General features: G+C 41.3%; 1 protein-coding gene across 1 annotated transcript in view; it reads right to left on the bottom strand.

The window, feature by feature from the left end:
- Positions 1-12,180, bottom strand: part of LOC145982228 (uncharacterized) — a 254,366-nt gene that overhangs the window by 212,289 nt on the left and 29,897 nt on the right. Inside the window, exons 9-10 of the mRNA XM_083115798.1 lie at positions 7,037-7,229; positions 3,244-3,521 (exon numbers count right to left, since the gene is read on the bottom strand). Coding sequence (XP_082971924.1) covers positions 3,244-3,521; positions 7,037-7,229 — 471 coding nt within the window. The remainder of the gene's footprint in view (positions 1-3,243; positions 3,522-7,036; positions 7,230-12,180) is intronic.

Raw genomic sequence — 12,180 nt, forward strand, 5'->3', positions numbered from 1 at the left:
CGTTATTAGTGATGGTGATTTTAGCTTCTGTTGCAACATGGATAAATTCATTATAAGAGGAAAACGTAAAATCAGTGAGACAAGTGAAAGTGGCGCTAGTGTTGAACAACCGACAGTGAAAAGTGCTGCAGAATCCGTTCACTGATAGATCACTTGAAATAAAATTGGAAAACGTGTTTATTTGCGAGTTCTGGTGTTACGCACGCAAAGAGTATATTGAACTTAGTGACACTGCCATCACACGCCTTCTTCCCTTCCCCTTCACTTATTTGTGTGAGCAGGGTTTTTCTGCATTGACAGCCATCAAAACGAAACACAGAAATGACCTGAATCCAGAATCACCACTGATTCGCACTAACGAAGATTCAGCCACGAATCGAGAAGCTGGCGTGCAGAAAACAAGCTGAGCCATTTCATTAACAGGTAAGAAATATACTGCTGGACAATGAAAACCGGACACTTTAATATTTGACATCTGAATTGCAATAACAGCTCGCAGGTATATTACAGAATGTTCGGCAGATCATGTAGTACAGTGGGATCCATGAGTATTACCGTGCAAATTGTCCATCACCATGTTCGTGCACTTTATTTGACCCAATAAGAGGTTCAAGAATTAAAAGAAAACTCAAAACAAGCTGTTGAGAATTTCTGCACCAGCATGCATGAAAATCCAACGCTTAAAAACACATAGGATGTAAGAGAAAAATTAATAAAAATAGTGATGGACAATTTGCACGATAATACTCATGGATCCCACTGTACCATATGCACCATTCATAGGCTCGGACTTTGTTTATGCATTCGTACTTAATTGAGTTTCTGCAACATTTAGTTAGCCCTTGTACCAGAGCTTTTATCGACCCATTGCGTTATCACAAAAAATGCAAGTGTCCGGTTTTTTTTTGTCCAGCAGTATAGTTCATAATATATTTTTGCTATACCCGTAATTTTCCTTTATTTATTTTATAACTCTCCTTTTTATAGTAAAACTGTATTATTTAATAGGTAATGATTTGCATAATTTATTTTAGATGTAGTTATGTATAATCTCAATTAAGGATAACTTGGGGAAGGGGGGGGGTACACGCTTGAGTGGAAAAGTTTCTTTAGGTTTACGCGGAGAAAAAAGGTTGAATAACACTGGTCTAAATGACATGATAACGCCATCTGTTGAATGAACCTTGTAACTACGTGGAAACAGCAAATAGACCATATTGGGTTCAGGTGCCTTAGTTAAGACATTATATAGCTACGCTTTCAATTCTACAGGGTGTCCCACTAGCTTTCGAACCCGAAAAAAAGGTTATAATTTCCGAACGAACATACATAGGAAAATGAAATTCACAATACTTATACCTTGTTTCATGCTGAATACATGATCGTCACAGCAGGTGCTGCAAGTGTCTTCCCTGGACGCCCAGACATGTTTATACACGGCGTTCCATATTGGAAAAAGTGCGATGTAGAGTCTCCGATGTGATCTCGTGAATCGCATTCTCGATGTTGTTTCGCAACTCTTGCAGTGATCGTGGTTTGTTTCTGCAGACACAACCTTTAAGGGAACCCCATAAAAAGAAATCCGGAGGAGACAAATCTGGGGATCTTGGCAGCCACAATCCTTTGGAGATGATTCTGTCACCAAAAAAGGACTCAATGTCTGCCATGGCACGTTGGAAGTATGGCATGTCGCTCCGTCTTGTTGGAAATAACCGCGACGCAGTTATCCATCACCCAGCTGATTCACAAATGCACTGAAGATGTGTAAGTAAACTTGTGTGTTTACTGTATCTTCAAAGAAGATGGGTCCAATGATACGCTGTCGGGAAATTGCACACCAAACTCCCACCTTCAATGGTCCTTTACGGCATCCAAATTCACGTTGAACGGTCTGATATGATCCCGATATCCATTATTTCTTTACAATGAACACGCGTTCTGGTACGGTGTACCGATCCATCCTCGCGATGCAGGGACTCGCGCATCACACTAACCCACACGCACCACTTCCCCTGGCGCCACCTACCGTCTTTGTTTTGATGCGTGCGTTTATTTTCAACCCTGCCTCGTGTTCAGCATGAAACAAGGTACGTGTATTGTGAATTTCATTTTCCTATGTATGTTCGTTTGGAAATTATAACGTTTTTTTCGGGTTCGAAAACTAGTGGGACACCCGTTACGTTCTTTGAGTGAGAAAAAACATCCATGGCAGGGATATAATTTTCCTTCGTCTGGAATATATTTTTGTGTGTAGGAGGGATCCCGAGCATCCCCCCCTTTAATTCGCACAGTCCATTAAAGTACCAGCGTATCATTCTTGACGTTTACGTCTCGTCTTAGCACAGCGACTTTTATACTACACAGGACGGGAAGCGTCTTCCGAATTTCCTGTTTATTTTTCGTTTTTTTTTCAAGCAAGTGGAAATTGCAAGGCCACGTTGTTATGATGCGAAACATATGATATTGGGGTGTAAGGGGTGATCTTCCACGTAGTACACCCAAATGTCAACCTCACTTCCACGTTAGTACACCCTGGACTGCAGACTAACGAGGCTCTGGCGACTGGCCCCATGGCCAGTATAATTTTGTTTGTATTGTCCTGTTCTTTTGTCCTTATGTGTGCTGAGTGCCCGTTTACAGCCTCAGCTTTTAACAGAAGTCAGAACAATTTAAGATTTTTAGTTATGCAACGTTAGAGTTGTTCTTTGCAATGATAAGGGGCTGGCCCCCGTATAATGTGACGGGAGCAAAATAGCCTAAGTGCTGACGCTCCCACAATTTTAAAATCAAATTCAAATCAAACATATGATATTGAACGTTTGTATAAGGATCCGTGTTTCTGAATCGCATTTAATTCTTAATACGAAAATTTTATGTGCTTTTTCTTATGGTACAATATCTCATGTGTGCCAAAATAGACCATTTTTGATTAACTATTTTTATTTCGTAACTTCGGCCCTAGCTTTGGGGAGAGGAATAGAAATTTGGACTTCGGTGGGCCAGAATCCAAAAGTTTTTTATGCCATAATAATCGTTGCACAACTATTTTGCTAAGCAATTTTTAATTTGCGAAATCATAAAAAGTAATAATTACTTTGCTCCTAAGGTATCAGGAGCTTAACAAAAAGTACGATTAACTTGTAAATTTAAATAAATCTGAAAGTTTTGGGGCCAAGTGCCCCTTTTGCTTCCGCCAAGTTACGCCTATGACGATTAGTTCGGTATGGAGGAAAAGGTACGCACCTTGAAGCTGTGGAAAGCCGGGGTTCTCTCCAGAAGGTTCCTGAGGTAGGAGAAGCCAGAGAGAGCGGACGCCCAGGGGACGTAGTGCAGCTCCCTCTTGAGGTAGTGGGTGATGTCGAGCGCCGTGCCGTAGTCCAAGAGCCCCGCCCTCGCAAGGTTGAGGGCGTCATCCACTATCTGGGCCCTGTTGGTCCTCCCGATCGCCTGGAAGCGCTCGCTGTTCAGGTGGGCCATCAGGAGCCTCCAGTTGGAGCAGTCGTAGTTAACGCGGTAGTAGCCTGGAAACAGTAGACAGGGTAGTTTCAGAGCAAAGAAAAAGTAGAGCCCTCCCCACACTTTCTTGGTCACGACCGAAGGTAGGGCTGATGTGATCAGCACCACTCCCCTGGTCGCCTTTACCCCCCAGAGTTTCGTCCAGGTAGCCACTTCATAAGGCGCAGGTGGGTGCCGGAGCCGCTTGAAAGGTGGAAAAAATCCAGGTTCTTCCCTGCCGGCGACCGAACCCGGGTCTCTCGCATGGTAGTCAGACACCACAACCCTGTAGTATCCCTCGACAAACACAAACATTCATGTCCTAACCAGCATTCGAATCCGGGACCCCTGGCGTCGTAGGGCGTTGAGCTAACCATTCTGCCACGGAGGCCGACAAACGACTGAGGTACTGCGGCTGCACAGAGGGTTGGCAAAATTTGTAACTTTTTTAAAAAAAGAAACAGCGTTTTAATGAAGAAAATATGCCAGAAAGCCTTATTTTCTAGGATTTGAATTTTGATTTTTTTTGCATCAGCACTGAGGCTATTTTGCACCCCTCACATTATACGGGGTCCAAACCCTTATCATAACAAAAATAAAATAAAAATAAAAGCGTGTCTGAAAACTAAAATTTCCTTACCTTGGTTAAAACCTGAGGGTAAGAAGGGCGCTCAGCACAAACAAGGACAAAACACAGGGCGACACAGAATTATACTGGCCATGGGGCCAGTCGCCAGAGCCTGGGTGTAATAAGTGGAAGTGAGGTTGACTATTGGGTGCACTACGTGGAAGGAGCACCCCTTATTTTCTAGGAATAAAGATTAGTAAGGAACCTTAATCTTATCCTCTGCAAGGTACGTGTTATACAGCATGTAACAAAATTCCGGGAACACTTTTAAAAAATTATTGTAGCTAAACGAGTAGCATTACAACGTGACAAAGTACATCATTTCAAAGAGTAAAGTTGTAAGTTTTATCCTCATTGCAGGTGTTACGTGTAGTTCCATATATCGTCGCTGGGTGGTGTCATAATCAAGATGGCGCTTTCTGGAGCTGAGAAGGCTTTCTGCGTGCTAGAATTTGACAAAACAGAGTGCAACGGATGATTTTTTTTATGAGGTTATGCACGTGATGTTGTGGAACTCAAACGGAGAATTGTACAAGTAACAGCCACAGTCTCGGAAGACATGTTGAGCCGTGTGTGGCAAGAGTTTGATTATAGCGTCGACATTTGCCGGGTCACACATGGTTCCCACATAGAGTGTTTGTAAAGTGAGTGTTGTTGAAAAAACTTACAACTTTACTCTTTGAAATGTTGTACTTTGTTACTTTGTAATGCTACTAGTTTGGCTACAATAACTTCTTTAAAGTTTTCCCGGACTTTTGTTACACACTGTATATAGACTATTCTCCGAAATCCCACCTTTACATTAATATATATTACACATGGCAGCTTTGTTTCATAACCAGTAATACTAAATTCAGGAGATGGTCCGCGGGAGTAATCCTTTCTGGAAATATGAAAGCATTTTTATATGTAAAGAAAGGTTCAATAAAGGGATTTCCATTGAAGAAATGCGCGATTGTTCATTAGTATTAGTGGTTAAACAGTTAGTGCTTCTTCATCTTGTCTTGCCCCAATTTTCCTTACAATTTTTTCCTTCCTACAATTTTAATAACCTGGCAGAGAATTCGGAAAATAGTGAAGAAATTTTTGCAACCATGTTGACTTTGGTTGTTAGCTTCTATTGTTGCAACGAATTTCAACTTCTTACAGCTATTTTGATACAGTAGTTAATGAGACAATAGTTTATTGTGAAATGGTGGTGACGTGCTTGTCAACTCTTTTTGAAATATACAGTTAATTTCGCCGCAACCGAATTGCGCAAAAATCTCACTGACCTGTTTTGCGCACAGATCTCTTAAGGATTAAATAAAGAATATAATTTGATCAGTAAATGTAGCAAGTCAAGATACAATTTTCATACCAATTTACATAATACAGTAAGTCACTATCGATGTTTTCAAGATACAATTGTCATACCAATTTACTCAAAAGTTAGGTTAGGTTAGGGTAATGGCTGCACAACAAACACTTCTGTCAATCGAAGCTCGTGACCTTCGGTATAAATACGGAGATGCACCGACCATTACATTCTAGTCCACCAATCAGGTTCATCCTCTATGCCTATCTAATGCTACCCTTCCAGCAAAAACACGTGTAAGTCAACGCACACACACAAACAAACATAACAGAAGTGAGAACGGTTTGAGAACATTTTACATCTGACAACATCGCTTAATTTTTTTGTGCGCAATCCTGTACATTGTGACAGCTTGTCAACGGCTTATCAGATACCACTGATAAAACCGGAAAAGTGTGCGCAATCCGGCTGTAGCAGTTAATTTAATTTAATTACGTATTACAGGTAGGGACAAAGTATTATCTTTTATGCCTATTTCATCCCCACCAGAGAAGTTTTATATCCCCCCCGTACTGGATTCACTGTTGCCACAATTTCGAAAGTTCCCCATGCAATAGAAAATCCAATACTATCTCATAGGGAAACAGTGGCTCTACCTAGCCCTCATAACCTAACAATTCTTAACCTACAATTGCATTTAGTTCTAATAATGCATATTTGGTTAAGTTAGAAGGGCCTGGTTTAGAGCAATTACACACAAAACTAAATGCATTATATCGATTGATGCACCAGAATGCATCGATTGATGCAGTAAAGTGTGTCTTATTTCTTCTTCAAAGAATCAGATTCGCATTTGATGCACTTGGGTGTATTTTTGTATGTTGTGAAAGAAACACCAAAGTGCATCATTTGATTCCAGTGAGGATTTATTTCAGTCGAGATGCACTTCAATGCACCAGTTGATGTTCCTTGATGCACCTTCCTGCATCTTTTTGAATGATGCACTTAAACGTTTAGTTTGAGCTACAGAGTTTATGTAGATCAGACGAAACGTTTAAGTGCATCATCAAAAAAGATGTAGGAAGGTGCATCAAAACGCATCAATTTATGCATTGAAGTGCATCTCGACTGAAAGGAATCCTCAGTTGAATCAAATGATGCACTTTGGTGTTTCTTTCACGACATACAAAAATGCACCCAAGTGCATCTAATGTGAATATGATTCTTTGAAGAAGCCATAAAACACACTTTAATGCATCAATCGATGCATTCTGGTGCATCAATAGATATGATGCATTTAGTTCTCTGAGTGCAGTTTTAGCGACTTGTAGCAGCTGCATGTGCCCCACACCAGAGTCGGGAAACTCCACGTGAGGGATTTGTTTGGACTGAATGTTGCTCAGTTCTCTGCTACTGGAACCACACGCATAAGAGCTTGCGCAGACCCGCAACTCCTGTGCTTAGAGAGGAGGGTCAGAGTGGAAAATGCTTCCTTATGGCCCGAGTTGAAGCGATGGAGAGAAAGGTGCGCGGAGGCTTCTGGCAGAAGGTTCTTTTCCTTATTGTCCCTGTACAGTGGCGCCGCCTTTAAACTGCCTTCGAACAGTGTTACCAACCTGTTTCTCGTATGTTGAAGATCGCCCACCGATCTAGACGCTCAATGTATCCCAGGTCCACTTTCCTTTCGTTCCGCATCCAGGCTTTAGGCTTCGTGTCGTCAAAGTCCATGTCCGTTTCCGTCGTGTAACTGAGAGGAACCCACCACGTGTGAAGAGTCGAGTTGCTGGCAGCGTCGTAGAAAAACCTCTCCTGCAAGGAGACGTTCACAATCACATGCATTACATAACTCTACACCAGTGCTTGAAAGCAACTACAGGGTGAAGCAAAAGTGAGGTTACTTAGGTGAATGGCCACCACGATCGCCAGGCGTAACACCCCTGAACATGGACGTCTCAGGATTTTTTCCAGGGAGGGGCAAGGATGGTATTTTTTTCCAGGGATGGCAAACAAGGCACATTTTCCCCAATAATAGTGTTGTTCTGTCAAAAACATAGCTTAAATTTGAATTTATCATATTCATGCAATAATTAACACATATGATTGTGGCTGAAATGAAATTATATGTGTGAAATATATAATTTTTGGTTTACTTTCATTTTCCAGGGGTTGGGCCACGGCCCACCCTTGCCCCCCTCTCGGACGCCCATGCTGCTGAATTTTTACGTGGGGGGACACGTAAAGGCCAAGTAATAACGTAAAGGCCACGTAAAGTTACCTTTTTGAACGAAGTAACTGTAACCGAGTTACTTTTTGAACGAATTAACTGTTACCTGGTTACGTTTTGAATGTCATGAAACATAGTTGCCTGAACTGGACACGTAGATGTCCCTAACAAGAAATTAAACTGTAGATAATACTGTAGATACTGTGGAGCTGTATCGTTTATGTAGGTTTTCATTATTATTATATTTTCGGGCCTCGCCGATAGCGTAGTGGTAACGTCGTCTCTTTGTATTCAAGGGTTGCTGGATTCCATCTTCCGGATGGCTCGGATTCCACTTTAAATTGTAGAATCAATCAGGGGCGGCGCGTGCCTTTTCAGTCAGGCAGGGCACATTTTTCTTTTGGGTGGGGAGGGGGGCAGTTAGGCTCTATATTCCTCTTTAAGGTTTTTGAGGGGAGTTCCTTGATATGGAGTAAGTAAATTGTTCGAACAATTTGGAATAAAATTAACATTCTGATCAAGATATCTCTCCAAAGAGCATTAAATACTCGCTAAGTAGGAATACGAAAAATCAGCAACATATGGAACAAAAATACATGAATAAAAAAAACCCTCGAATACTGACGTCGCTTGCAGTAACTAAACTTTGGGTAGATACTGGAATGATTAGGAAAATGTTACACTGCAGTTTCTCTTCCATTGTCAATGAATTGAAAGGCGTAGATATTAAAGTTTCTACATGATTCAATGTCATATTCACCAAGTATCCACTAATATCAATGACTAAGTAGGAAGATGATGCAGCGTTAAGTTCAGTTACAACACTTTAAATTGGCCATGTACCGCCAAAAAGTTCGTTTATACTTACGAAGATATTCTGCATGTCAAGTTGCTGGAACACAGACACAATTACACAAATAAATAAACACGTACAGTAACTATAAAATCGCGAAAAACTAATTATTTCATAAGCGACCAATACGCACAGACGGAACGCAACGCAAACTCACACACTAACTCAAATCCAAATCCGTATTACAATGGGAAGAAAAGAGGAAAGGAGGATCTTTTTGAAAATACGAGGGACTAGTTTGTGCAATAAAAAGTGTTGTCAACTTTTCAGGTCGCCGGAACAAGCGCGAAGAAAAGCATTCGAGGGATTTTTTTTCTATCTTATTGCTGCAGGCTGGAAGAACGAATGAACTGCCTGCCAAGCGTTGGAAACACTGAACGGTGAACGAGGCAAACATGAATGGGCAGGGCACCTCGTTTACTGCCCAGAGATGGCTACGAATTTTGCGCTTTTCCATTGTGAGGGGACCGTCCCTTGCCTATGCTGTAAATGTTTGGATCAGTCAGTGACGTCACGTCTCCGGGGCAGAGCCGAGATTGGACTCTCTCCAACAGGACGGAGAAATAGATTAACCTCGCACAGGGTGCATGCCCTGTAAGTCTGGTTGCAGCAACTTAGGGGTTGAGGGAAAAAAAAATATTTACTCGTATATACCGATCGTCTCTTCAGATGAACTTTTTATGTTAAAATTGTTGTGGGGCAGTGCCCTAGTTGCCCTTTATGTAGCATCGCCACTGGATTCAATCCTCATTAACCTATCTGAGCGTAAAGTGGATCAAAACATACTTTGACTTTTGAATGCTATCGCACTTGCACAAGAAATTAATAAACAGTTGAGCAACATTGTATATTGAAGCGCGAGGCCCTGACGATAACTCTGTCTCACAATTTTTACTATTTCGAGGGAATTTAAGGGGATGAGGGACAATTTTGAACCAGTTGTGCATTTATTTCAATATCGTCCGAATGGGCAATGCTACCGAGGAAAAAAGCTGGTGTTCAAGAGAGTATGAATTTCTCCACATGTTGCAAGTGAAAGTGTTTTTTAAAGTTGATTATTAAGCTAGATACCATGTTTGAAAAACATGATGAATAAGAATTTTCAGAAACCCATATCATCCTTCAAGTTACGGCTAATCAAATGGAAGTTTCGACATTTCCGCCTGTCAATTACTACTTCAGTCTGTCCTCTTTCCGTTGATATCTTTTTCTATGCCATCGGAAGTTTGATATTTCCAAGAGAACAAATAAAATAATACTTCCGTAATAGCAATGTATTTCCCCTTGCCTCCTACGGCCATCCTAGCAGTGTTGCCAAACCTGATGCACATAAAAGAGCTACATTTCACCGTAAACAGAGTAGAAACTTTTAAGGAGCTAGATTTACGAAACTGGATAAAGTGCCTCCTGGGGGTAATTTTAGGTGTCAAATGAGTGGGTGAGGGGGCGCTGTTATTACCGTTAACTTCAAAGTGATGGCAATTTATTCTTAGTTTTTACCGTCTAGTTCCGGCGGCATCACCCATCTCAATAATCCACCGATGGTCGTGTGAAATCGAAAATAAAGTATTCCCGGATAAAAATATTACGTCCTCTTCACGTCAGCCAAGGCGCTATAAACAAAAGTAGCTGGGATGTAAGAGGGGGTGGGGCGACGCAGCCAATATAACAATATCACGTCACGTGCACAATGTATACTTATGACAGAACTTGTCTATGTAAGCCGGAGCCAGTGTAGCCATCATAGTGAGGCAGGGGGCAGGTGCCCACAGTTCACAGCCAAACGAGTGCACGAAAGAGCCAGATCTGGCTCCAAAAGAGCGAAGCTGGCAACAGTGATCGGCAGCTGCCGAAGAGAGAGTGACCTAGGGGAAATTGTCCCTCTCCCCCTTAAACACCCGAAATCGCTTTGATAGACGCCTTCCGCACTCTCTCTCCCGTCTTCCCAACAAGCCACCACGAAGTTCCGATCTTCACCCCGATGTGGCGCGCATGTAGCGCTTGCTTCAGTTACTTCATAGAACGCGACACGAGATGGCACTGAAGGATTCAGGACGTTTGTTCAAAGGATTTCTTTTTCTCAGCCGAAAACCCATCTACGAAGTCCGTCACCCCCTTCTTGGAAAATAACCATATTTCATTTCGAATTAGAAGAAGAAGAACGTTTGTGTTTACATAGTCGATAAGATAAATACAATTCGATTAATTAATGTTATATCATGATACGAAAATGAGAATTGAGTGTAATAGATAGCAACTACATCAGACCTTCACGTTTTCAAGCTCTGAACTTATTCGAAGAATAAACAGTTCCATGAGGTTTCAAAATTAATAAATTTTGCCAGAGATTACGAAACGAAAAATTACATTATTAGAAATGTCTTCTAACTTTCAAAGATTTTTCTTCAACGCGGTGAGTAAAAGTTAAGAAGATAATATAATTAGTGTGTATTTCTGCATATTAACGATACAAAACAGTAATTAATGTAAACAAAATAAGTAAGACCAGTTGTACTGGATATTAACTCAGGTGGTGTATCGAATAAAAGTCTCTGCCGACCTTCGCGTCGGGCTTCGGATTCCGGGTTCGAGTCCCGGCCTGGTCAGGGGTGTTCTTTAATATGAGTGTCATCATTTTCATCACTGTAGTCATTTTGGCGATTAGCCTAAAGTGGCAGAAAGGCGACGCTAAGTAACAAAAATCAGATCAAAATCCAATTCAATCATTGCTCATCTTAATCGTCGGAATTAATAGGAGGGGTAGAAAAATACAGGGCGCCTAAACATTCAAATTCAGTGCTAAAAAAAATAGATTTTTTAAAATTTTGGGTTCGCATATGGAAATTTTCATTACCTTTTATTAAAATAATGAGTACGTTATGTGTATCACGTGTCTCATTAAAGCACAATAATAAACATGCATTTATAATTTTTTTCACTGTTACTAACCGAATTTCAAAATCTTCAGCGATATGGAGGTCAACCAGTGGCGTATACTGAGCCCAACATCTGGGCTATGTCACGTGCTCCTAGGCTATGAATAGAAATCAGGTTGCCAACTCATAGGAAATCAGGTTGCCAACTCATAAGAAATCAGGTTGCCAACTCATAAGAAATCAGGTTGTCAACTCATAGGAAATCAAGTTGCCAACTCATAGGTTTGATTTTGATTTAGTTTATTTTACTTCGCGTTTTGTGCCTCTTGGCTAATTTGCGAAGATGAGGATGAGTGATGAAATGATGAAATTGATGAATGGACATTCACAAACAACCAAGCCCGACCAGGATTCGAACCCGGGACCCTTGGCGTCGCAGCGCGATGTCCTAACCACTCGGCGCCAACTCATAGGAAATCAGGTTGCCAACTCATAGGAAATCAGGTTGCCAACTCATAGGAAATCAGGTTGCCAACTCATAAGAAATCAGGTTGCCAACTCATAGGAAATCAGGTTGCCAACTCATAGGAAATCAGGTTGCCAACTCATAAGAAGTCAGGTTGCCAACTCTTAGGAAATCAGGTTGCCAACTCATAGGAAATCAGGTTGCCAACTCATAGGAAATCAGGTTGCCAACTCATAAGAAGTCAGGTTGCCAACTCTTAGGAAATCAGGTTGCCAACTCATAGGAAATCAGGTTGCCAACTCACAAGAAATCAGGTTGCCAACTCCAGAATCACCATCATT

This window comes from Lepisma saccharinum (assembly GCF_977018435.1).
Source record: "Lepisma saccharinum chromosome 15 unlocalized genomic scaffold, izLepSacc3.1 SUPER_15_unloc_1, whole genome shotgun sequence".
In the NCBI taxonomy this organism is placed as follows: Eukaryota; Metazoa; Arthropoda; class Insecta; order Zygentoma; family Lepismatidae; genus Lepisma; species Lepisma saccharinum.